A 25,711-nucleotide genomic window follows, 5' to 3' on the forward strand; every position below is an offset into this window, starting at 1 on the left:
AGTAGAGGTGGTGGAATGCATAGTGGACTTTTTTTTACAGGCACAGAGCCCCAAAAAGAATCCTCACGGGTCAGGGGCCAGAATTCCGGAACAAGGCATGATAATACTCATGATATGCAATGTCATGAGTCTATATCATATGCTGGTTTTGTCTAATTTTCCCAGTTTCTCCTGTAAATCCATAATGTAAGGGGTGTCTTTACGAACTTTGTTATTAGCTCAACACCCAGCTGTGCAAGTCACTGGGTATTGAAAGAAGACCGATGGGTTGCATCTTCACAGAACACTTCTACGTCTATCAGATGCCTCCGCCAATGGTTGAGGGCAATTCAAACCAATGGGATCAGTATCTACAATCCACCATGTTTGCACTACAGACAAAGAAACAACTGACAGTCAAATCCTCCCTGTACTATTTGGTGTTTGGACGGGAGGCTCGATACACCGTGGAAGTACCCGAGGATGTGGAGGTTATTGAATTCATCCTGGCATTCACTTTTCAAACATGTCATTAAAATCTTTTTTATTTTCCCAGGTGACAGAGGAACAAATAAAAGAAAGTATTGACAAAGAAGAAGTGTTTGAAGGCCTCATTTAAGGAAGTGTTACAAAATATGCGAAAGAGCCAACAAAAGATTAAACAGAAGCTCCAGAAAACCGGTGTAGAGGACCTGACCTCAGGGCCGAACAGAGGAAAGGAAGCAAAATGGAGACAAACCTGTTGGGACCGTTCAAGATAACTGGTAATTAAGAGACTCCTGTTATTTACTCACCCCAAAAACACATTACATTCCTTTAACCGTATGCCAGACCACTGATCTACACTTTCAAATAGTTTTGTCAGATTGATCTGTTTCACACCCCTTGATGCTTATCATAACTGACACTTCTTCTAGGTGTGGAGGGCAAAAGTGTAGATTTGGACACCAATGAGGGCAAAGTGAAGAGGAGGGTCAATATGGATCACCTGACCCCTGAAAAATATCCCTTCAAATCAGCCCCAGCTCAACCCCAGCCTTAACCTTTAACTCAAGTCCACCTGCGATCTCTGTCCCAGCTCTCTATCCCAGCTCTACCTCCTCAACCCCTACCTCAACCCCTGCCCCTGCCTCAGCCCCTACCAGTGGCACAGCCCGTGGCCTATGTAAAGGTAGAACCTATGGATTCTGAGGAGCACAACTGTGAGTAATATACAGCTATGCTAATTAATGTGACCTATATATTAATGAAGGCTTTATTTTTGCAGGGATTAAGAATGTGTGGGCTGGTACAAACCCAGGGAGGGCGTTATGGGCCAGGATAGACCTCATGGCTCTGGTCCCTGGGAATGAACTGGAAATCGAAGTATGCGACCTTATTCTTCTCAGTCTGTATAGATTCGAAATACATTTTTTTACAGGTCGTTAACGCTTATCTATACGTGCAGAGCAAACGATGCAACCGTCACGTTTATGTGTTGGACAGTTTCTACATGACTAGAGAAATCTGCCGGATTATGAGGTGGTTTTGGGGACAGTGTGTCACAACCATCATTGGACATTGGTTGTGAGTATACTCAGTTCACTGATATAGTTGTATGCGAAAGCAATGAGGGATTTTTCTGTCGACAGATCATTTACATGTTGATGAAAAAAGGGACCTTTACGTGGACTTTGGTGCCACAAAGAGGAACACAAAAAAGTGCCTAAATGTCACAAGATTAGTATTTAACTGATTCAGTGGAATGTGTATCAAATGCAGTAGTGTGCATTAGTGACCGACATTGAATGGTCAGCTTTCTAATGCGCAAGTACCACCATTCCTCATCCGAGGCAGCAGGATGGTACTTCCTGTGGAGTTTTTGTGTGCAAGATAAGAATGTAACACAAGATTATGGATTACTGACAAACCCCTCAGCTTGCAGAGAAGATCCTTTTGGGTGAGGAGGTCGTGGCAACACTCCGGAGGGAAATACTGCTGCCTCTCCTCCATGCCACAGGTAGTGCTCTTTCGGTCCATCTGTACTCAGCCTTATGTACCCAGCTTTATGTCAGTGTTTACTAAGACTTTTAACTGCTTGGCTGTCTGTATTATATGCGTTTGTGTGAGTCGCGGGTGGGGATGATTTTAATGTTTTTAAAGCATTTTGTGCTACATTTTGTATGAAAAGCGCTCTATAAATAAAGTTTGATTTGATATGGGTGACATCAACAATTTGTTCTGAAGAATATCTAACTAGTAATTTACCTGTTGCCTATTCTGAGAACTATAAAGTGATTTTTGTACTTTTAGCACCACCTCATTAAATGTTATGCAACTCTTAAAACAACCAAAAATGAATGGTGTAAATCTCGGCATAAAGCATCAAAATAAGACAAACTTTAGTGCAATATAGAAACAGATCGCTGATCCAAATGAGTACGCTCCATAGATAGAGCTATAATAACACAGTTACGAGAACCACTTAATATGTACATAAGCACTGATTGTGTCCCTCGATAGAGTTCATCATCTCCAGTTGCCTGGAGTGAGTAACCCGTCTCTATTCCATAAAAGTTGGTGTTCACGTCAACCCTGCAGGAATGTACATCTCAACAACCATTTTGTTACTGTTGCAGAACAAAATGTTGCGGCTCAAAGATGACCAGATACAGGCTCAAATAAAATGTCTTCTGGAGAATCTCACTTTACCAACAAATCTCTAAGAAAATGGGTTTTGGGGTGTGCTGGCCTGCAAACCAGAACATTGCTACTGAGTGAAGCAACGATCTTCAGCCTCATTCATGGTACACATGTTGCATTCTGTAGAACGAGCCAACACCACGTTAACATTGTCATGGTTGGAAGTTGGACCCAAAAGCAGAAGGTGGGCAGGCAAACAGGTCGTGGACAAAAAGTACAAATTACTCCAAGTACAAAATCTTTACCAAACACAGACACTGAAGCCAAACTGATTGTGGTAGTTTTGTTGACAAACTGGCAGCGTGCGGAGGAAGAGCCGGGCTTCTTGTGCAGGTAACAAGCTGTGGATTGGATGCAGGTGTGTGAGTAACAAGGTGCAGATCTGATGGATCCGCCCAGGTGAGGAAAAAGACAAACACAAACCCAAGAGGGAGGGGAGGAGTGTCAACACAGGACCATGACAAACCTATGTGCTACCATACCATACACACTGTAGCACATACACACCCAACACACGTGGGATTATGACAAACATCACTACCTCATGTAATTGCAGGAGTATGGCCAGGAACAAGATGGTGCCAGTATAATAGTAAGTAGTCCATAATTACTATACTTGATGGTCTGTCATAGCAGAGCAACGTCAGTCCATCAGGAGTGCCCCTCAGTGTCGGGGGAAATGTCCCTAGCTCCGGGTCTGAGGTTTGTTTCCAAAACAAACTGTAATGGACTCTTATATTTGCTTTGTTTACAGTCAGTGGTTTCTCTTGACTTGGCAATCACTGAAATACACTTGCCTCTGGCCTCACTGCATTTCAGCATTGAACCAAAAGATTGGGCCACATTGACAGTGAAAAGACACAGTACAGGGTTCCAAGGTTTGGAATGGACCATCGTCATTGCCCGCGGAATCCGTACGGTGTTTCCCTAGTGTTCCCTTGATCAAAACACACCACTTGGAAGGGACAACTTTTCAGCTGCTCCACCTACTGCAGATTTGAGGACGGCAAGGTTGAGGCAAAGGTGACTTTGGAGTCACAGAAGACATTTTCTGTGAAGCTGGTCCTGGATAACGGACCAGCACCAAAAGTCGACCGGTGCGAGCCAGTGACCGGACCACCCTGGAGGAGCGTCTGCAGACTGAGAAACCCAGAGCCATGCATGTGAGAGATGTAGGCGAACTCTCAGAAGCCGTTTTTGAGTCTGGATGCAGGGACCTGCGGATGCTCAAGCTGGCATCAAACAACACCAGCGTGCTAAAAACGCTCTGGTCTCTCAGTGGCATCCAAATACACCAGGAAAGGTGTAAAGAGGACATAGTGTATTTGGATGACGCCTGTTGAGGAGCCACAAGAGTCACCCTTCTATATCTACAAGTTCGTAGTTCATCATCCGTAGACGGGTAGGTCACCTCTTCCTGCGGCCACTATGGTACCTACACCTAACCGTACGGACCGCGCTGCTGCTTCTATTTGGACGCTTGAAAGGCTTGCACTAGGATATGAATGAAATCGGTTTCCTGATTTTTTGTTTGTACTTTAGTGACAGTGGAATAGTTTTACTAGCCGACATTTCTCCGACACTTGAGGCAAATCACGCCTCTTTCCTCTCCCGCATATTCATTTCAATATGTGTGGGTTTGAGTGTGCAGTACCGGTCTGTCCAGCGATCATGTCACGTTAAAATCCCCTTTTTAAACATGTTTGTAATCCAGTGCATGCCCGTGTTTCACAAGTTTAAAGCAGTACTAAGTAACTCTTCCCCCTAGAGGCCATAAGAGCAACTGCAGGTGTAGTAGCAAGTTACGATTTTTTAACTTATTAATTGTCCTGGAGAGTAAATACTACGCTGACAGGAAAGGCGAAGAGAGAGAGTGTTACTGTGCATCCAATTATACAATGGAAATATTTTTTTCACTCAAACTTGGCTGTAAATACTGTTTAAAGTGACGTTAGCCCGCAGTTAGCTTTGCCCGTTAGCATGTTAGCTTCTTCTTCGTGATTTCATTAGTGTGTATTGGTGACTCCGGACCGGGGGCAGTCAAGTTGCAAACATGGTTTTCTGGCCAGAGACACCAGGGGGCGATGAAAGACCCTCCAATCATCCCATAAACACTTGTATTACCCCCACAGGGACTACGGGAAGGATTTATTAAGGTAAATAAGTTACTTAGTACTGCTTTAAGCGTATGATTCCTTTGATCCGAATGCCTGGGCTCAGGAAAGGCATTTCAAACCACAGCTGCCGTGGCTTTTCCTCCTCTTTCAGACGCCGTTTCCATTTCACTTGTGTCTTGATGTAGAAGATGTTGTTCCAAATTAAGATGATTCCTGAATGTGTTTTTACTCCTCACGCGTGTTCATGGCGCTCTGAACAGCTGACGTGCGTTGCCGCTGATTGACACGGCTCTGACACACCTGCCGCCTCGCACGCTCATCATCTGCACATGTGCTCACACCTTAACATCACATGTGACCACACCTTAACATCACATGTGACCACACCTTAACATCACATGTGACCACACCACTGCATCCGTGACATGTTTCCTGATGTCATTTGTCACTGGTGTGAAGAGGAGCCATGGTCACAGGGTGGCGCCCTTAATGGTCATGTGTGACGGCTCAAAGGTTTTGATGCAGTCCATCTCTTTCGCATTTGCCATCTGGGGGCTCACAGATATATTGGCAGTGTATTTCCGAATAGCTTCTGAGAAAGCGCTCAAAACACTGCCAGTCGCACATCATGAAGAATGCAAAGGAGATATGCAAAAAAAAAGGGAGTACTGGCGCATCATAAGCACTGGTGATCTTGCAGGCTACGTTTTCTGAGAACAACATTGTCATATACAGCTTGTCAGATTTGTACATAAGGGAAAATAGCTGTTTGTGAAGGCAAGTACACCATATGAACACATTTATGTAACATGGGAACCTGTAGATGTAACCGGGTAGAATGATGGTGCACATACACACAATACCATCTTTGGTGATGTGTGGCTAATGCGTCTCAGGCTATGCTCAGGCAATATTGGTGTAAATAACAACTCCAGTTATGTGCAGTCCGGCAGCCCCACCTCTCCCAGGGGCCCCCGCCTCATGAAGAGACCTACCTGTGTTGGCTGACATACAAAAGGACCCATTCCAGCCTGGACAAGGTCAAGAACCCTGATCACATCAACACTGTACACTTCATAACACTGTGTATATATAGTGTTATGAAGTGCAGCAAAGCTATTTTAACCAACTTAACTCTTGTTATTTCACCCAATGGCACCTTAGTCACCTAAAAACATCACAACACAAAAGGTACTACGCACCAGTGTCTATACCGGGTTTGAGCAGATGTTTTTTTGCAAGGGCCATATTGGGTTTTTCAACTTGCCACGAGGGCCAGAGCAGTTGCGAGTAGAAATGTATCAAACAATTAACCCTTAATTACACCCAAGCATATTTTTGTGTTTTTGGACTTTATCTTGGACATTTTTAAAGCCAATTGGGTGAAATTTCCCCAGGGGGTGTATTTTTTTTTGGTGATCTAAATTTTTTTATTGTGAAGGTCTGACTCTCCTTTACATACATATAAAAATAATTTAACTTTCAGAATGTTATTAACCCTTTCATTGCCAACTTTCTGACCCAAAGTAGCTCCAAAAACACAAATTTCTAATCTAACATGGGAAATTTCTGGTCTGGCTGATGTGGCCTGACGTCTGTGACATTTGACCCCAAGCATTTGTTTGAAAATATGTATGAAAAGGACAGTCAGATCTTTAGTTTTAAAAGTTTTAAAAACTATTGTTCCATCATTGAGTTATAGCTCTTTAAAGTTGAAAGCACTTTTGTGTCGAAGCTCCCTTAACGTATGTTTTTAAAGGTGTTATTGAGGGTTAAGCTGTTCTAAGATGGACTGCAATTGAGTAAACACATTTAAAAAGCAACAATATAGCAACAGTTATGAATGCCATACGGGTTTGATGGTGGTTTTGTGGGCCGACCGGCTCTATGTGGTGACAGGCTAATGCCAAGCTTTATTGAGGGCTGACAATAAACATAGACATAAAGGTTTTAAATGTACAAGAGTCAACGTGGCGCTGCCAGGTGAGCAGGCTGGAGCAGGGCTGAGCTCCCCCCCCCACAGGTGAAGGTAATCTCCTTAAATAGGGAGCAGCTGAGGAGGAGCCACACCCAGGAGCAGAGCGGGAGGGGCCAGCCAGGGGAGCACCTGCACACAGAGGAGGAAGAGGGAGGAGCAGCAGCAGGTACTTTAGTAATTACCAACAACGCCACCTTGTATTCTGGGCCCAAGGAACCACATATATTTGCTTAAAAGGTCACAGGTTCGATAGGAGCATGAAAGTGGACCGACAAAGCAAAAGTTATTATATAAGATTGAATTCATTTTAGTTTAATAGAAAAGTGCATTACTTTCAATTTATAAATCTAATTTAAAATGTTTTGTTTTACACACACAACCCCATTCACACTCATTCATATCCGCATCCACTCAAACAATGAGTAAAATGAGCTCAGGAAGACGCCAACATGCTACAAACAACACGGTTTTAGGACAGATCAAACTAGATTTAGTGAATGAAAACCACACGGAAACTGACCAAGGACGTGTGGTCTAACTATTGTGCAAATGTTGGATTTTATGTGTGAATGAGGCCTACGGTATTTTGAACGGAAATAAAACTTATCTATATGTATTTGTTGCATTTGGCCCATATAAATAAATATTGTAATTTTTCTCCTGGTTCACTCAATCACGAATTTGCGAGGCCTTTTTCCGAAAGTGTCCCTGGCACTATAACCCAGGGTGGCATTGTTGGGTAAATTTGATCTACTGATGGGAGCTTGTGGGTCATACAAGTAGTTTAACGTTCACTAACTGGCCAAACGCAGCAGCTCCGTCCCCAGGCTAAGCTACGTGACGTCAGAGGCGAAAAGGAGGGCTGAAGGTGAGACGCCCCTAATATAGAGTCGGATCTAGCGGTGATTGGTCGACCAGCGGAAGTGCGTACTACCACACAGACAACATGTAAGTATTTCCATTCAAGATAATGTGTGACCCATGACAAGAACACCCAAGGCCATCCCCATGAAACACTCCCACAGATTTCTTCGTAAAGTCAGCTGCCATGTTGGTCAAATCATCTCTCCTCTGATTGGTGAATGTGCCTCTCCATCATGACACTGACCACCACCACACCACGTCTTGTGAAGGACTGGAAAAGCATGTAGTCTGCATGGCCAGGCTACTGACTTGTATTTTATCCTTAGATTCTTGAGGCCCTCCTTCATGTACGTGCTGCTTTTCGGAGAGAAAAGGCAGTTGCCCGATGTAAATTGCCAAAGGTAATAAAGTAAATATAATAATTGCTTTTAAGAAATGCTTTGGAAAATGGGATGTGCCATTTTGCAGGTGAATTTCCAGCAGTATGATGGGTTCATTTCCTGTGTAAATGTTCTCACTGGAAATTGTTGGTGAGTATGTAAATACTAAATTATGTCATGGAGATAAGTATTTATATTTATCTGAGGTTCGAGAGCAGGACCACACCTGTGTCTTAAGTTCGCTTTTGAAAGAATCAACAGAGTCAATACAGCGCAAAGAGGGCGGAAGATCATTCCAGAGCCTGGGAGCAACAGCCTGGAAGGATCGGTCGCCTCGAGTACGAAAACTCGTACGTGGAACCTTTAGCAGATTCTGATCCACAGACCTCAGAGCCCGCGCAGGGGTGTAAGGCTGGATCATGGAATCTGTTGTCACTTTGGAAATGATATTCACACTACATTAAAGCCGTACTAACCCAACCTTCAAACTGGTCTTCTTACCGAGACCTGATCCAGCGGCTTCTCTCATTCATCCGTGCCACACGAACATCCAACTGGAAGCTTCATCTTGCTGCTGTACGAGGATGATGCCATAGTACTTTTCATACAATCGTGTGAACTATGTTAGATATCTCCCTGCGTATTGGCTAGAAATGACAAACCTGCCCTCAACCCATCCTGCATGTTATCAGATGATAACAAACACTGGCAACTGGACTGTTCAACGTCAAGGTACGCATTCTTTCTCATCTATCACTTGTGACCCGGCTATCGACAGTCAATTGAGACTCTAAAACAAAAGGTGGTGTCAAAGGCATAACCCTTAGACCAGGCTCTGTACAAAGATGGATCCTTGCCCAACCAGAGAAGGTGGTAATTAGCTGACAGTGTGAGATGATGGCTGGCCTGTCTCATGACAGTCGACCTTCAAAAGAATCGACAAAAGTAAGATTAAGAGGAGGGGATGATCAAGCTATCCTGTCAGTGATGAACACAGTCCAGAACATGATAAATCCATTTGAAGACCATGAAGAACTTGTTTCTCTCAGATCTGGTGTTACCGCTGAGAATGAGGTGAAGAGCGATCTTCTTGATGAGGAAAGAAAAGGTGAAACCGCTGTCTAGAATTACATAAAGGAACGCTTGGTCAGACAAGATAAGGACCTGTTTGCACCCATTCCATGCATGAAGCTCAAAACCTTGAGATTTCCCAGATCCTTTACCCTGACAAACTCAAAATTGGGGGAATGCATTCCCCCAAACGGGGGATCAAATGAAGCACTGCGTGTTTTTTTGGGGCATTTCATTCAAATGACACTAGGATTTCTCCGTGGCATTTACCATCAGATGCTTTTGCGTACGGAAAGATCTGAGAGCACAGGTTCATAAATGTGACGCGCACTCTGGCGTATATCGCAAATCTACACATACACATACACCATTTTTGTACACAGTGTTGATAAATGAGGGCGCTACGCTGAAATCAGAGCGTATGTGGGGTGTATGAAAAATCTCTGCATGTTTTGGCATTTATCAATATGAGCGCACCGTGCACCTGGTGTACGGTGCGCTCAAATCCTACACCAGGTCAGGAGGTGGTGCAAATATACACCAATCTCCATCGTATATCACGCCAAAAAATCAAGAGGTGAACAACAAAACACCTCATTATATGACATCAACATAACAATATTTTATTCACACCACACTCATTGCAAAAATGCAATCTAATTGTTCGCACCAAGGTAGTCATTTTCATTAGATAAGCTGCAAGATGCAATTTGATGGATTAAGTCATTAATGAGGCTAATTAAAATACATTCATTCATTCATTCATTCATTTTTAAGTCCCCCGCAATCAGTGCGGAAAGGCAATTGGTCAATGCGGGTCCAGCTCAGCCATAAATAGAGGAATGAAGTCACAAAAGACCCCCTCTCAATAATGGCAGACCTTGCGCTGTTAGAAGATGCACATGCTGCATTAACACGAGAGAGGGTCTTCCGTGATCGAAGTGACTTACTGAGTGAGTCAGAGGACTGGTTGATCAGTAGATTCCGTCTACCGAGACACGTATTAATAGAGTTGTGCGCAGACCTGGAGCCGCAGCTCAGCTGCGAGACCAGGCGCTCCTGTGCCATTTCAGTGCCGCTTCAGGTGCTGTCCACGCTGGGCTTCCTGGCCACTGGGTCGTTCCAAAGGGAAATAGCAGACAGGTCTGGAATAACCCAGCCAACTATGAGCCGCATCCTACCGTCTGTGCTAGCTGCCATCCGAAGTTTGACACCACGCTACATCCGATTCCCATATGACAATGCCCAGCAAGAAATGATTAAGAGGGAATTCCATGAGATTGCCGGCTTTCCTGATGTCATTGGGACAATTGACTGCACACATGTGCGTCTGAAACCGCCATCCGTCAATGATTACGCATTTGTGAATAGAAAGAGCTATCACTCTATTAATGGGCAGCTCATCAGTGATGCCAAGCTGCATCTCCTAAACATTGTAGCTCCGTGGCCTGGGAGCACCTCGATGCATTCATTTTTCAGCACAGCAGCGTGGGGCAAAAATTCTCAGAAGACAAAGTTACCTTCTCGGTGAGTTAAACGCGGCTGGCAGCTCTTCAATAAATGTAGGTTACATTTCAATTAATTAATTTTCATGCTCTAGGTGACAAAGGCTATCCACTTTTGGATTACCTAATACCCCTAGTACCCTAATAACTCCTCTTGCCGATGCGCACACGCAACAGGAGAAGCGCTTCAACCAAGCGCACACAAGGACGCGTGCCACAGTGGAACGCTGCGTTGGTCTCCTCAAGGGAAGGTGGCTCTGCCTGGGACATGCAGGGGGAACGCTCTTATACTCCCCGGAGAAAGTTTTCCATATAATCCTGGCCTGTGCGGTCCTCCACAACATCGCAGAGAACCACAGTGAAGTAAGAACATCATTGGAACACTTCTTTATTTTTTAAAATTGTCATTCATTTTGTTCAAGGTGTCATTTATTGACAGAAGAGCCTTATTAATCAAAACGAGCTGGTTACATATGACGTCTTGACGTCAGTCAACACTGAGGCCCGTTGTCGGGCGGATCGTGCTGCAGTATCTTGGCTGGCTGTGTACTGGTCCCAGCCTCTGCGTCTGCCTGCGTGCTGGTGCTTGGCGTTGGCTCGTGTTCTACAATAAAGCACATCATGAAAATCTGTGTCAGTGGCCTATATTACACAAATAAATAATCATTCGTTTAGACAGATTTAAATTTAGTCCTTGGATAGGACTCACCTGCAAGGGTTTCCTCAAACATGTCGGTGTCGCCATCACCACCAACAACTCCTTCCGTTGAGGCCGTGCCAATTAGGGCTGCCACCCGCTCCTCTGTCGCTGACAATAGTGAGCTTTGGTCTGGTCCCCCCCCCCACCAGTCTGATTTAAACTTCTTTTAATTGCAGCGACTCTTTTTTTTGTACCAATTTTCAGATCAGACCATTTCTTCTTTACCTGTAAATTAAAATAAAAAGATTATACATAGTTAAGATTTAACACATTCATGAGCGTTATCATAATATAAATTATAATACACAACTTACCTCATCAGTGGTCCTTGTCACAGGTCCCACGCAGTTTACCAACGCTGTTAGTTCATTCCATATTTTATTTTTGTGTGCTCCTTTAATGAGTATCAACTTGTTTTTTTCAACTTCAACAATTATCGTTTGTATTTCTTGCTCTGTGAAGTTCTTCTTTTTCACAAGTCTAGTCGCGTGGAAGAGCTTGGTGGTGAATATTTATGGGCGTGACTTTCTTAAATACGATGGGTTTCAGCCGCGGCATTTACTAACAGCTGCAGGTGCGTACGCACGGATCTGGGCGGAACTCACACGTTGATAAATCTCGCGCGCGTTCCTGCGTATTTCCAAAATGCACCCAAAATATACACCCTTCTCTGCGCAATGTTGATAAATGAGGGCCATTGACACAAAGCTAAATCTACAATGGAATGGTTTAAAAAAAAAGAATGGCTCAGTCAAAGTCCTGAGCTAAATCCTATTGAAGATCTGTGGAAAGACCTGAAAACTGCTGTTCACAAACGCTCTCCTTCTAATGTGACAGAGCTTGAGCTGTTTTGTAAAGAGGAATGGGCTAAAATATCAGTCTCTACATGTGCTAATCTTGTAGAGTCAAGGCTGGATTTATGCAGGGGCTTACAGTTTCCTCTCTCTTTGCAGACTCCCCCACATGTAAGGCTTGATCAGATGATTTTGTACCCAAGACTAAACCAGTACTAAACTAGGTGTAAACAAGGTCTGAGCCATTTTCATTGAGCTGACACTGGGGGAAGAAAAGTACCTATTGGTCTGTTAAAATGCATGAGTGGAGCTGGACTTGCCACTAGATGACGCCAGCCCTAAAATATAAACAGCCCCTGCTTTAGCTTTTACCGTCCTCTGCTTTCACTGTTACCGCCCCCACATACACTGCCTCACCGTCCCTCTTCCGGGTAGTCACGGAGCGTTAGATGCGGGCGGCTCACAGGTAATCAGTATAGCTTTCTTTATCATAGCTATCGAATCTTACTAGTTGCTGATCAGGCGATTGTATCACTTTTAGCTCCGGCCTGCGCCGCGGTGTACAGAGGCCGGCTATGGTGGCCTAGCTTTTGTCCTACATGTGCGTGTTTTGATCAAAGCCGTGGTAGACGTGATAATTTTGTAGCCTAACGTTTCTTTTTTTTAAATAGGTCTCCACCCAAACACCATGGCTGTCTCGCCTTCTTGCCTTTTTTCCTCCTGCTTTGTACCTATGTTGCCTGGGTTGTTTCCTTCCCTGTGGTCAACCCACTGGCGCACTTCCTCAAACTAAACGAACGATGGTGCCCGCGTTTGTCAAACCAACGTGAGATTGTGAACTGTATGTTTTTATGGTACTGGGTGTGATGAAACTAAATAATTTATTGAACCTAATACAAAGTAAATAAATGAAATACTGTATTTTCTTAATGGAACTGTTCATGCCTCTTATTCAATTATGAACCTGTGTGTCCTTTAGTGCTTGTTTATTCAAGCTGGCGTTGTTGGTATTTTAGTTACTTTTAAGTATATTATGTTTATTTTCTACCACCTTAACCACCCGTATTGCCACATGAGAATGCACCAAATTGCACCATTAGAATGAAAAAAATCTCTGTGGGAGGACCCCAGACTCCCCCCACTAGTCTGGCTGTCGCAAGGGTTCTTCCGCCAGGGCCAGGAGCTCAAATTTTATATATATCTAGTATATATATATATTTTTTTAACTAGTACTATGGATAAGAAGTTACTTCTGCATGTTCTAATTAAGAGACAGACATATAGTATAAGAGGGGCCCTGAAAAAACTTCAGCCCCGGGGCCCATTTTACTAAAATCCGGCCCTGTATAGAGTCATACGCCCCACTTTTTCGGTTTTCTATTTTTAGAAAAATAACAGAATCATGTATCATTTTGCTTTCACTTCACAGTTGTCTGTTGCTTGTGTGTGAACGTTCAGTAAAAAAATCGAAATGAAATCTTATGTTTATGGGTGTAAACATGACAAAATGTGTAAAAGTTCAAGGTGTATTAGTACTTTCGAGAGGCACTGTATCAGCAAAATAAAGCATTGTATGATCGTAGTTTGTGCATGAAATTCCTTCACCTGCAGCGTCTCTCGTCTTAAAAGTGCAACATGTTTTTCAATGCACGCTCCAAAGACCACACGCTCCAAAGACCGCGCGCTCCAAAGACCACACGCACGACACATTGGGGACAGTTTGCATTTATTGACCCACCGGAAGCACAAAGTACATGGCTTTACCTCGGACACGCCGCGCTGAAGTGGACGCTTGGACCTGGAGAGTGCGCTGTGTGTTTCTTTGTATCTCAAGTGAAAAATTCTTCCGCTAATTGATAAGGCAGCGCGTGAATAGAAATAGAGCTGTGTGGTGTGTGAGTCTGACAGGGCTGAGATTCGAGATTACGAAAACATCCCGCCGTATCTGTCTGGTCAAAAGGGCGTAGTGCGATCGGGTGAAATGTTTCAAAGCTGCTGCGTCTAAAATGTTCAAACTGGTTTCAAAGTGTTGTATGGGTGGAGTTTTTTTCACAAATAGATTTATTCAAAACAAAAAGAATCGTCCTTTCCACCTTTTAGTGCTTGGACATTTCCGGGTTTCACCAACATCTTGTAGGAACAGAACTGCTTCTACTGTATCCGCTAAGTCTACTTGTGAGAATGGGAGTATCGCAGACGTCGAATGGGAAAAGTGTAAAACTCAAAGAGCCGTCGTTGTTCAGAGATCCTTGAGGTCCTTCTGGATCTTCCACAGAGTGTCGGCGCTGGCCCGGAGCTGGGCCACCTCCCCCTCCGTCAGGGTCATGTTGACCACGCTGCTCACCCCGGTGCTGTTCAGGATGCACGGCAGCGACAGGAACACCTCCTCCGAGATGCCGTACATGTTCTGCAACAAAGACACGGGACATGGAGAGGGTCACACTCACACTCGCGACGGGACTTAAAAAGCCACGTGCTAGCTTTCTGCATTTTACATACCGTAAATGCTCTATATATATATATATAATATATAATATAGGCCGGGGCCTTTATTTACTCAAGGGCATCTAGGACCAGGCCTTTATTGGAACCAGGCCACAATTAGAGACAGGCCTTTATTTCTATTTGAGCAAAACGGACGACCAGGAAAATGAAGAAAAACGAGATTTGTGTCCATTTGCACCTAAAATATTAGGTTCATTTATTAATGAACATTTCAAACCCTCTCCCAGCGGCTGGAACATTGACGCCTTTTATTTTGTCGGGACAACAGGAAGTGTTTCGTTGCTGTTAGCGGAGCTTTGACATCAGTGTCACTGCAGGTTTCTGTTTCGTTTTTACCGCGGACCGGATTATTTGTTGTTGTCTTGTGTAAAGTTGAGTTTAGACGGAGCGTTTGTGTTTGTGATCGATCATGAGACTGACCCGAGAGAAGACGAGACGCTCGCGCTGATGGGAGGAGTTATTTTGAGGCGTGGGACTGACCTGCACACGGAGCAGCTGGACGTGCTTTGAAGGCGCAATGGAGACTTTATTAAAACCCTGGAGGGTCACACAACATTTGTTGCTTTCCCTGTTTCCAAAAATAGTCACCTGAGGTTTGAAAAGTGGCTAAATCTGTGTCAAAGTTACGCTCGGATCAGCTCCTCCGCAGCGTCCCCCATCGGCCCGGGTTCACGTTTGTTACTTCCTGCACGTGAGTTTTCATTTACACCAGTATGAGACAAATTCCTAACATGGGGAATATTTCTACCGCCATAGTTTCTAATTAAAGCCCCGGACTGTTGAAGAGACCGGTTTTAATTTGCCTCCGCCAGCCGCGAACCCGGCCACTGTTAGAGACCCGGCCGCTAATGGAATACAGGCCAGTACTAGAGAATTTACGGTAATCAACATGTGGGTATTGTCTAGACACTTGGGGGATCATTTACCCAAGCGTTTGCTCATGTGCACAACAAGCATGTGCAAAAGTGGATTGGCAGTAGAGCAGTTTGCACATTTTTGACTCGCGCTGCATTCTCTCATTTGCACATCAGATTGGGATCTCTAATACTGTAATACAAGTCATTTCAAATGCTATCTTTGGTGTAACAAAAAGCTATTTTTCCTCACGTCATCATAATTTCCATAATTTTTTTTGTTGAGTAGTCAACTCATTTTTGTAACTGTTTTGTCATTTTTTTTGTCACATTTTTGTCTTTTTTTTTGTCTTTTTTTGTCATTTTTTTTTTTTTTTTTGTCAATTTTTTTATCATATTTTTGTATTTTTTTGTAACATTTTGTCACATTTTGTCATTTTTTCGTCAATTTTTTATCCAATTTTTGTAATTTTTTCATCAATTTTTAATCCAATTTTTGTCATTTTTTTGTAACATTTTGTCACATATTTGTCATTTTTTGTCCCATTTTTGTCATTTTTTGTCAATTCTTTTTATTTTTTTGGTCATTTTTATCGTATTTTTGGTTTTTTTTGTAACATTTTGTCATTTTTTCGTGAATTTTTATCAAATTTTTTTCATTTTTTGTCCCATTTGTGTCATTTTTTGTCAATTTTTGTCATTTTTTCGTCCATTTTTATCCAATTTTTGTCATTTTTTCGTCAATTTTTATCCAATTTTTGTCATTTTTTTGCAACATTTTGTCACATTTTTGTCATTTTTTAATCCATTTTTATCCAATTTTTTTTCTTTTTTCCAGAAGCTTTTGGACTGGGGTAAAGCCAAACTGGACAAAATGTGCTCGGTTCAGGCGGGCGTTAAGGGGTTACGGTAAACACATTACTTAGCACTGCTTTAAGTTTTGTGTTTTGTTTCCTGACTTTTTATTTCCAGGTAGGTTGAATAAAACCATGAAGCACCAGCAGATGGTGCTATTGCAATGGTGGACAGAGAGAGAAATGTCTTTGGGTTATAGGGAACACTGGTTACGGACCTTGACCATGGTGGAGACCGGGTGCACGCGGCTCATGTTCTTGACGATGCTCTCGGTGAGGTCGGCCACGCTCAGTCCGATGGCCCAGTTCGTGTAGCCCTTCAGCTTGATCACTTCGTACGCACTGCGGGTGAGACGAGCAGAAAGTTATTTCCAGTAAAGCACAGTACTTGCTGGCGTGAAGAGAGAGCAGTACCTGTCCACCACAGCTTTGTGCGTGGCCTTCCACTGCTCCTTGTCTGCGTCAGTGCCGATGTCAGGGTTCAGCTTCTGCAGGTTGACCCCGGCCACGTTCGCCCCACTCCAGACGGGAACTGCAACATCCAAACATGAGGCTCTTTATGAGGAGTAGGGACTGTGTCAGCTGCTCCCTATGATGACCGGGCCTAAGCTGGGGTCATGTTTGCCCTGCTGACCCCTGAAACCGTCTCCTCCTTGTTCCCCTGTAGTGTCCCTAACAGGTAAGTGGTGTAAGTGCCTGATTTAATCAATGTTATGCAGCTTGTGATTGATTCTTAGACACGTTTTAGTTGAGTTGTGTCAGACTTTCAGGTGAGTTTTGGCGTTTCGTTGTTGAGTTGGAGTGTTTTAGTGTTGAGTTTAGGTGTCGAGTATTGGCGGTTTGGTGTTGAGTTTAGGTGTTGAATTGCGACGTTTCGCTGTTGAGTTTGGGTGATAGGGTTTGGGTGTTTCTGCATTGAGTTCTGGCATTTCTGTGTTGAGTGTGAGCATTGAGCTTGGGTGTTTTGGTCATGAGTTTGGGTGTTACTATGTTAAGTTTGGGTGTTTGTGTGTTGAGTTTGAGCGTTGAGTTTGGTTGTTTCTGCATTGAGTTTAGGGGCCAGATCTTGTGGCGGCGCACGGGGCGGTGCAGGCTCTTGGCGAATTATTTTCCGAGTGGCGGAGCTATATATGTGCCATTCGCCTCCGCCACCTGCGAGGGGGCGTCACAAGAGGAGGTGACTGCACTGATGGAAACACGGCTGACATTCACTTCCTCGTTTACATTGCGCTGTCTTGCGTTCTTTCTTAAGCCTTAGGCAAAACTAAAAACTTTATTTACCCCATCGTGAGCTAAACCATGTTCACGTCTCCAGAGAAAAGGAGCCACCCACTTAAATGCGCTAAGTCTGGAGTGGCAAGATCACAAAGTGCTCTGACTGAGCGCAAAATGTCACGCTATCGTCTGCGTTTTGAGACACAAGATCGGGCCCTTGGTGTTGAGTTTTGGCATTTTGGTGTTGAGTTTGGGTGTTTCTTTGTAGAGTTCTGGCATTAAGTGGTGACGGGCACGTGCCGACTCATGGCATTTCCATATTGAAATTAGGTGCAGAATTTTGGCATTTCGTTGTTGAGTTTGAGTGTTTCAGTGTTGAGTTTTGGCAGTTTGGCGGTTTGGTGTTGAATTTAAGGGCCAGATCTTGTGACTGGCGCAGTCCGTACGCAATTCTAAACGCAGCGTGGTGCAGGTTTTGCGCTAAAGGAGAGGGCGTTATTAAAGAAAAAGAGGCGACTGAGGCTGATTCATTACAAGCAGCACTCACTCTTTTATGGCAACCTTCACATTATGTTCCTCTCTACATCGCGCTGCCTTGTCTTCTTCCTTAGATTCGACGTCAAATTGAAATCAAAAGCGAAATTGCCTTGAAAAGTCTGTTTTAGCGTCGGTTACGCACAGGTTTACTTTGATACAGTAGATCAACACACACACCCCTAACACCAAAACAACAACAGTTTTCCATAAATAAACCACACGTGCCTCAAGTGCCACAACACCAGGTCTGATCTGCGTTTTAAGGAGACATTTCCATCGTGTGTCAGTCTTTACCTCCTGATGATGCTCCTTGTGTAGCCACAGCTCAGTCCAAAATAAAGAAGCGCATTTTACAGGGCGCAGAGCAACTTTTTTTTTTTTTTAATTCAGCCGCTCCGAGAATCCTGCGGCTGTAGCTCAAATGTTCCAACACGCTACAGTTTTTTTGCAACTGCTGCATAACTCTAACTCCTCCACAGAAGATTTCACAGTTTCTGATCAATTAAATCCTGTACATTTCGTAACTTTGCTCATTCGATCAGTGTCCAACGCGAGCCTGCTGCCTCTCTGTCCCGCCGGCTCACCTTGGATCTGCAGTGAGTGTCTGCAGCAGCGGAGGGACACTTTTATTTCTTTAATCTTTATTAAACATTGCGCTGCATCATGCATGTTACGCTTTTACAGGGGGACCCCCCCTCGCAACCCACCGCCTTCCTCAGGTCTGGTGAAAGCATGGGGAGGGGGCGGCAACACAATCACAATGCCAATCTGTCCCCCCCTCCTGTCCTGCCCACTTTTTGCGCCAGGTATGACACTGAAGATTGCAAAGAGCGCCACCTGTCTGCGCAGTCGTCTGCTCTACAGCCTGCGCCATGAACCACAAGATCTGGCCCTAAGTGTTCAAGTTTGAAAATTGTGTTTTGGTATTAAGTGTGGGTATGAGTTTCAGTGTTGAGTTTGGGTGTTTCGATGTTGACTTTGGGTGGTGAGTTCACCCAAACTCACCACCCAAAGTCAACACCGAGTGTCGAGCTGTGGCGTTAAGTGGCGGTGGCCGTGTTCACTCACCGCTGGTGTCCCCGTGCTCGCCCAGCACCCAGCCGTTGAAGGAGCTGGCGTGAATGCCCAGCCGCTCGGCCATCAGGAAGCGGAAGCGGGCGGAGTCCAGGTTGGTGCCGCTGCCGATGACGCGGTGCTTGGGCAGACCGCTCAGCTTCCAGGTCACGTAGGTCAGCACGTCCACTGCACACAGGTCAAAGGTCAGCCCCTCACCCAAGAGAGGAAAGTATCATCTCGCCAATAGAAATAGTAAACCACGATATTCTGCTTCAAAAAATGCATAAATACGGATTCAGGGACAATGTCTATTATGAATCTAAAAGGAATCCCGTGTATGGTGCACCACAAGGTTCAATTTTGGGACCATTATTATTTATTATTTATATGAATGATTTTGCTTTGGTTTTTCTCCAGTTTGGCGTTACCCGAATCAAAAAGCTTCTTGGGGGAAAAAAAGCACCAAAGCAGCCACAAAAAAATGAGAAGAAAGCAAGGATGTAAACGCAACAAAAAAATGACAAAAACTGAACAAATATTTGACAAAAATTCAACAAAAATGTGACAAAAGCTCAACCAAAAAGTGGCAAAAATTAAACAAAAAAGTGACAAAAACTCAACCAAAAAATGACAAAAACTCAACAAAAAAGTGACAAAAACTCAACAAAAAAGTGACAAAAGCTCAACAAAAAAATGACAAAAACTCAACAAAAAAGTGACAAAAACTCAACAAAAAGTGGCAAAAATTCAACAAAAAAGTGACAAAAACTCAACAAAAAAATGACAAAAACTCAACAAAAAAGTGACAAAAACTCAACAAAAAATGACAAAAACTCAACAAAAAAATGACAAAAATTCAACAAAAAAGTGACAAAAACTCAACCAAAAAATGACAAAAACTCAACCAAAAAGTGACAAAAACTCAACCAAAAAGTGACAAAAACTCAACCAAAAAATGACAAAAACTCAACAAAAAAATGACAAAAACTCAACCAAAAAGTGACAAAACTAAACAAAAAAAAGTGACAAAAATTCACCAAAAAAGCGACAAAAACTCAACAAAAAAAAAACACATAAAAAGGTGACACAACACAGCAACAACGCGAGGAAAAATACCAGTTTTTCGGGTCTTAGCTTTCAAATGAGGTGTTATAGCCAAAGAGGGCAGCATGCATTCAGTTTAGGCGGGTGGTAAGAGGCTAATGACTTGTAGCTTTGTATTTAGATCAGTGTTCGCTGCAGTGTGTCCTCTTTGAACTCGTCTCACCGGGGTTGGACACCACAATGAGGGTGCAGTTGGGGCTGTACTTGATGATCTGGGGGATGATGGACTTGAAGACGTTGACGTTTCTCTGGACCAGGTTGAGGCGGCTCTCGCCCTCCTGCTGCCTCACGCCCGCCGTCACCACCACCAGCCGCGAGTTGGCCGTCACCTGGTAGTCTGCAACGCACACACAACCAACAAGAGTCTTTTTATTGTGCAGTTTGAGGTTCATGTTGTGCACTGTCTCGGTTTCAAACAACTTTTAACTGTGGTTTGGTTTTGAAGTTAATAACCTGACCTGGGCTCGTTCATTCACAGCCAGAGCTAATTTAGCCAACCGTTAGCTGTAGATGGTGCTCCATACATTGTCCATGGACACGTGCAGAAAACATTTGTGGTTTAGCACCTTGCCACTCAAATTGTCCACTGAAACGCTCGGAGCCATTGAGACTCTCACTGAGTCAATGAGCCGCTGTTCCTGAACCACGACTCGCTGAGGGAAGCACTTTCAGAGACAGTGACTCTTTGGTCACGGGCCCGGCTATGTCACCGGCAGCAGCGCTCCGAAGCAAGCTGCTCCAAGAAGAACGATTCAAGCTCTGGTGGTTTTTCTCATCACTAGCTTTGAAGTTAAAGGAGTTAATTCATGCTTTTAAAAAATGTGAAGAACTCCATGTTCCTCTCACATGAGCGTCTGCTCTACAGTGACTGTTTCCGTAAAAAACAGTGAAGAATCCAGCAACTTTAAAGACACACTGCGTAACATTTTGGACTATGCTGTTGTCATCAGTACAAAACATGCTCCTAGTGACCAGCTCCACACAGTACATGCTATTACTGCAGTGAGAAATCAGAGCATGGATTTGGATGGGAACCTAACCTGTTTAAATCTCAAATTCTGCTGACTTTAGTCGACATCTCCATGGAAACGAGCTGGAGACACACCCACTCCCGGTAAAGTTATGTCGTCTGTTGTTATGTCAATCACATGTTTGTTTGAGGTATTTTTCAATGCTGAAAATATCTGCCATAAAATAATTGCATTTCAATTTTATTTTTTGGGTAAAATTGTTGGCGGTGTGGCTTTAAGACGATAAAACAGAGTTTTAGACCGGGTTTCCCCCGGTCTGAACCTCTGCTCTTCTCTCACCCTGAGCGGAGACACGCTTAACTCCGCCCCCTTTCCCCTCTCAACCGTCTCCATAGAGATGGATCACAGCAGAGTTCAAGGCATGAGGAGGATAAAAGTAAAACACTTTTGACATAATTGAACATTATGAATATAAATATAAATAGGCAGGACCCTGAGCGTCAGATCAGGAGACCCTTTCAAGTTTTGTCCATACTGAGTTAAAACAAGTCAGTTTTATTTGCCTGCACATTAAAAAGATCATTTTACAAGCAAAGGAATGATTAAGAGTGAAAACTTGATTAACTAGACAAACTATTTTAAGAATGTGGCGGGCAACTGGATACAGTGCAACGAATCTTGTGTCTGCCAGTGTGGCTCACACCCTTCAAATTAGAATATTTGGAGGACAAATTTTAAGTTAAAATGTAGGTTTTTATATGCTCAGTTTTAGCGTAAAGAAAACAAACACTTGTGCAAATAGCATCTTTCATACTCTTTCTTTTTATTCATTTCTAGTTCAAAGTGTCTCTGACTGGGACTCAACAATAAGGACTTGGCCATCGGTGTCCACGTGAGTGTAAACTGATGTCCTGCACCGGGAGAGTGGTTAGCACCTGTGAGTGAGGGGGAGACCCACCTTTGTCGGCGGTGATCTTGGAGGTCTTGAGGAACAGGCTGCCGTGCTGGAGGTCCATCATCTCCCCTTTGAGACGGTCCTCCATCACGTCCACCAGCGCCAGCTCATCGCACAGGTCCTGCCACAGACGAGTTTCAGCCTTCAGTTTACTTCAGTTACATTTCATTCCCTGCTCAAGAAGTCATGATAACTAATAAGAGACTGAGTTTTATGTTTCCTCACTGAGCCACAGCCGTGCGAGGGAGACAAAGCCACCGCAGCCTCTCTCTCCTCCACAGCAGGAGCAGGGCCAGACCCCAGACTGGACAGATTTGTATCAACACATGGACTAGCGTAAAAAGAGATCAACTTACAGCAGCTCCGGGGATTTCGACCCCTCCCATCTCCCTAAAGCACACTGGAGATTCAGCCTCAATAGAATCCTCTTCATTGCATATTTTAAATACATGTATATTATATTATATTCCTCCACTGCACATTGCAACCCATTTAGCTTTGATATGGAGGAGACTGCACTGGTATTGCACCAAAATGAGTCCCGATTTGGAGGTGTTTCCTGCCATTTCCAACAAAACTATCTGGGATTACACCCAAGATTGCAAGAAGGGGTTCCTTAATAAAAGACTGCTTAACCTCTTAACTCCCGCCTGAACCGAGAGGATCTTTTTCCTCACGTCATCAGATTCTTTTTTCTCCATCATTTTTTTGTTGGATATTCAACTCATTTTTGTCACATTTTTGTCATTTTTTGTAATTTTTTTGTCACATTTTTGTCACATTTTTGTCATTTTTTCGTCAATTTTTTTATCAATTTTTTGTCTTTTTTGTCATTTTTTTGTCATTTTTCTGCGTTTTTTTGTCAAATTTTTGTCCTTTTTTTGTCACATTTTTGTCATTTTTTCGTCATTTTTAAATCAAATTTTGTCACATTTTTGTCATTTTTTCGTCATTTTTTAAAGAGGGGGTATTATGCTTTTTTCAGCCACATAGCACCAGTCTATAGCACACTACAATGATGACGAAACCTTCTGTTGGTCTGTAAATGCAGTAAATTAGAATAACTGCCTTGTATAAAATTGCTCTTTCAAAATGGCGGTAGCGAAAGACTTGAAATAGGCCCCTGTCTCTTTAAGAACCTCTGACCCTTTCCGACACGCCCCCTCCACACGCTGTCTGTGGCATCACAACAACGCTGCGCTCGTTGTCTCAACTGTATTGAAACTACGATCGGTGCATTTTAATTTTTATTGTTGGAAAGGAGCTACTGTTTATCACTTTGGGAACAATGGCCACACAGGATATTATTTGGAGACGAACCTTCCACACCGGACGCTTGGAAGGGGCTCTTGCCTGAAAAATAACTGCTGTTTGGAGGCTATCTCTTTGCATCTGCCATGCCCTATGGATCTCTAACTATACCCCCATGGACGACACCAGGATCTGCAGGAGCCCATACGATTCAAAAGACGGACATTATCTGTGCAGGTGGACAGTGGTTTTTCGAGGTTACCCGTTAGCTTGTTATAATCGACTACAGCTCATTGTTGATGAAAAGTCTGCAATAAACCACAAATGTGTAAAGCCAGGCTCATTGTGTGATCATCGTAAAGGCTGCTTCAAGCAGTTGCCTGCTTTATTGACGTTATTTGTGCATAATATGCTGCCTGTTTTCAATGAATGTTGTGAAGGTGAAGGTTGTTAGCTTGTCGTGGCTAATAGTGCCTTAGCTCCGGGAGAAAACCACTCGGCTACGACTCACTGTAGATGAAATGTGAGCAATAAACTACAAAATCAACAAGCCCGGCTCAGTGTGTGATCATCATAAAGGCTGCTTCAAGCAGTTGCCTGTTTTAGTGACGTTTTCAATGCATAATATGCTGCTTGTGTTCAGTGAATTTTCCCGTTAGCTTGTCGCGGCTAGCTTGTTAGCTCCGGGAGAAAGCCACTCGGCTATGACCCATTGTAGATGAAATGTGAGCAATAAACTTCCAAATCAACAAGCCTGGCTCCGTGTGTGATCATTGTTAAACGGTTCTTTATGTGTGTGGTGGTTTTATTGACTTTATGTGTGCATATTCTCGTTTTCAAGTGATGACTCGAGGTTTAGCTTAGCATTAGCTTTCTCCGGAGGCTCTGTGCATCATCAAGGCCCAGCGCAGAACCAGACACTGAAATAAGCGTTCTTGTCACCGGTTTTAATCCTGGGTGTTTCGGTAACAGAAACACTGATGTGTGTCTTTGTAAAAGTCTGCTGTGGCTCCGGTTCACAACACATGAAGCTAATCCTCCATGATGACTCTGTTTACATCTTAGGGCTAGACACTGCGGGGAGGGGGTTCTGCTGAGGGGCAGTGGTTGGTTACTCGGCTGGTGACGAAAGGTTGGAGGCGTATCCTGGAGGTCGGAGGCGTTTCCTGAAGGAATCAGGCGTTTTATCCCTAAAATGGCTGCCATCGGAGTTTTTACAGATTACTCGAAAATACGTGAATGTGCTAAGGCAACACTTCAGGCATGTTTTTAATGAGGGAATGACTTAATAACATGATGTAAAGCTTGAAAAAGTCGATTTTGCATAATACCCCCCCTTTAATCAAATTTTTGTCATTTTTTGTCACTTTCTTGTCACTTTTTTGTTACATTTTTGTAACTTTTTTGTCATTTTTTCATCAATGTTTTGTCAATTTCTTGTCAATTTCTTGTGATAGTTTTGTGACATTTTTGCCACCTTTCCATCAATTTTTCTCCACTTTTTTGTCAATGCTTTCTCACTTTTTTGTCACATTTCCATCATTGTTTTCGTCTCAGTTTTGTTTCTATTTTCTCACCTTTTTTCCAGAAGCTTTTGGACTGGGGTAAAGCCAATCTGTGCCAAAATGTGCTCGGTTCAGGCGGGAGTTAAGGGGTTCATTATTAGCTCCTCTAAAGGCGAGGGCAATGAATGCTCTTTTTAACAATATTCTAATTTGAGTTTCACCTGTAAATCGGCAAAGGGGGCGGGGCTTTTGCAAAAGATCAATTCTATCTAAAACAGAGCACAGTAAAAAGTTGAAATTCATGTTGCTAAACCTGCGCTTTGACTCCAAGTCCAAATATGGTGGAGCAATCACTGTCCATTGAAGGGAGGGGAGAAGGTTCAGCTGCTCTAAAAATCCACTCCACTGGCACATCCATTGTTTTGGGCGCTCAGGTTTCTCATGTCTGTGTAAATGCATCAGATCTGACTGTCGGGTTTACTCACCCTGAGCAGGATGCTGACGGCACAGGCCATGCCGACCTGTCCCACCCCCACCACCGTCACCTTGTTGCGGGGAGGCTCAGCCGGGCTGGAGGCCAGAGGGCTGATCAGCTTCTCCATCACAGAGGCCATGTTCAGAGCTGCACACAGGGAAGAGCACCATCACATACATTATTATTATTATTATATCGCCATCGTTTACACTGTTCTCTTTGCTTTTCAAGAGTCTGACCTAAACTGCCTCCTCACTGTAGCTGGCAAAGGATAGTCTTGCAGTATTTGGAAAGTCCTTTCAAAATGAGAAAAGCAGCTGTATTTGTCTCAAGGGGGAGTCCATTCCTGCAGCTGAACC

At 43.6% G+C, this 25,711-nt stretch overlaps 1 protein-coding gene across 1 annotated transcript; it reads right to left on the reverse strand.

The window, feature by feature from the left end:
* Nucleotides 1–13,779: 13,779 nt before the first annotated feature.
* Nucleotides 13,780–25,496, reverse strand: LOC306981657 (L-lactate dehydrogenase B chain). Its single transcript, XM_079581284.1, has 7 exons — nucleotides 25,363–25,496; nucleotides 22,125–22,242; nucleotides 20,359–20,532; nucleotides 19,104–19,277; nucleotides 16,698–16,815; nucleotides 16,502–16,625; nucleotides 13,780–14,477 (listed from the first exon to the last, which is right to left on the reverse strand). The coding sequence occupies exons 1-7, from the start codon at nucleotides 25,489–25,491 to the stop codon at nucleotides 14,310–14,312; spliced, it is 1,005 nt and encodes a 334-aa protein (XP_079437410.1). The 5' UTR covers nucleotides 25,492–25,496; the 3' UTR covers nucleotides 13,780–14,309.
* Between the last annotated feature and the right edge of the window lie 215 nt (nucleotides 25,497–25,711).

The sequence above is a fragment of the Gobius niger genome (assembly GCF_951799975.1).
Source record: "Gobius niger genome assembly, chromosome: 22".
In the NCBI taxonomy this organism is placed as follows: domain Eukaryota; kingdom Metazoa; phylum Chordata; class Actinopteri; order Gobiiformes; family Gobiidae; genus Gobius; species Gobius niger.

Excerpts from the sequence above, each read along its gene's own strand:
- LOC306981657 (XM_079581284.1), bottom strand. The coding sequence starts at position 25,491 with ATGGCCTCTGTGATGGAGAAGCTGATCAGCCCTCTGGCCTCCAGCCCG. Across the intron at positions 19,278-20,358 it reads CATTGTGGTGTCCAACCCCG|TGGACGTGCTGACCTACGTG; the intron begins GTGAGACGAGTT and ends ACCTGTGTGCAG. Across the intron at positions 16,816-19,103 it reads CGAGCACGGGGACACCAGCG|TTCCCGTCTGGAGTGGGGCG; the intron begins GTGAGTGAACAC and ends TGGATGTTGCAG.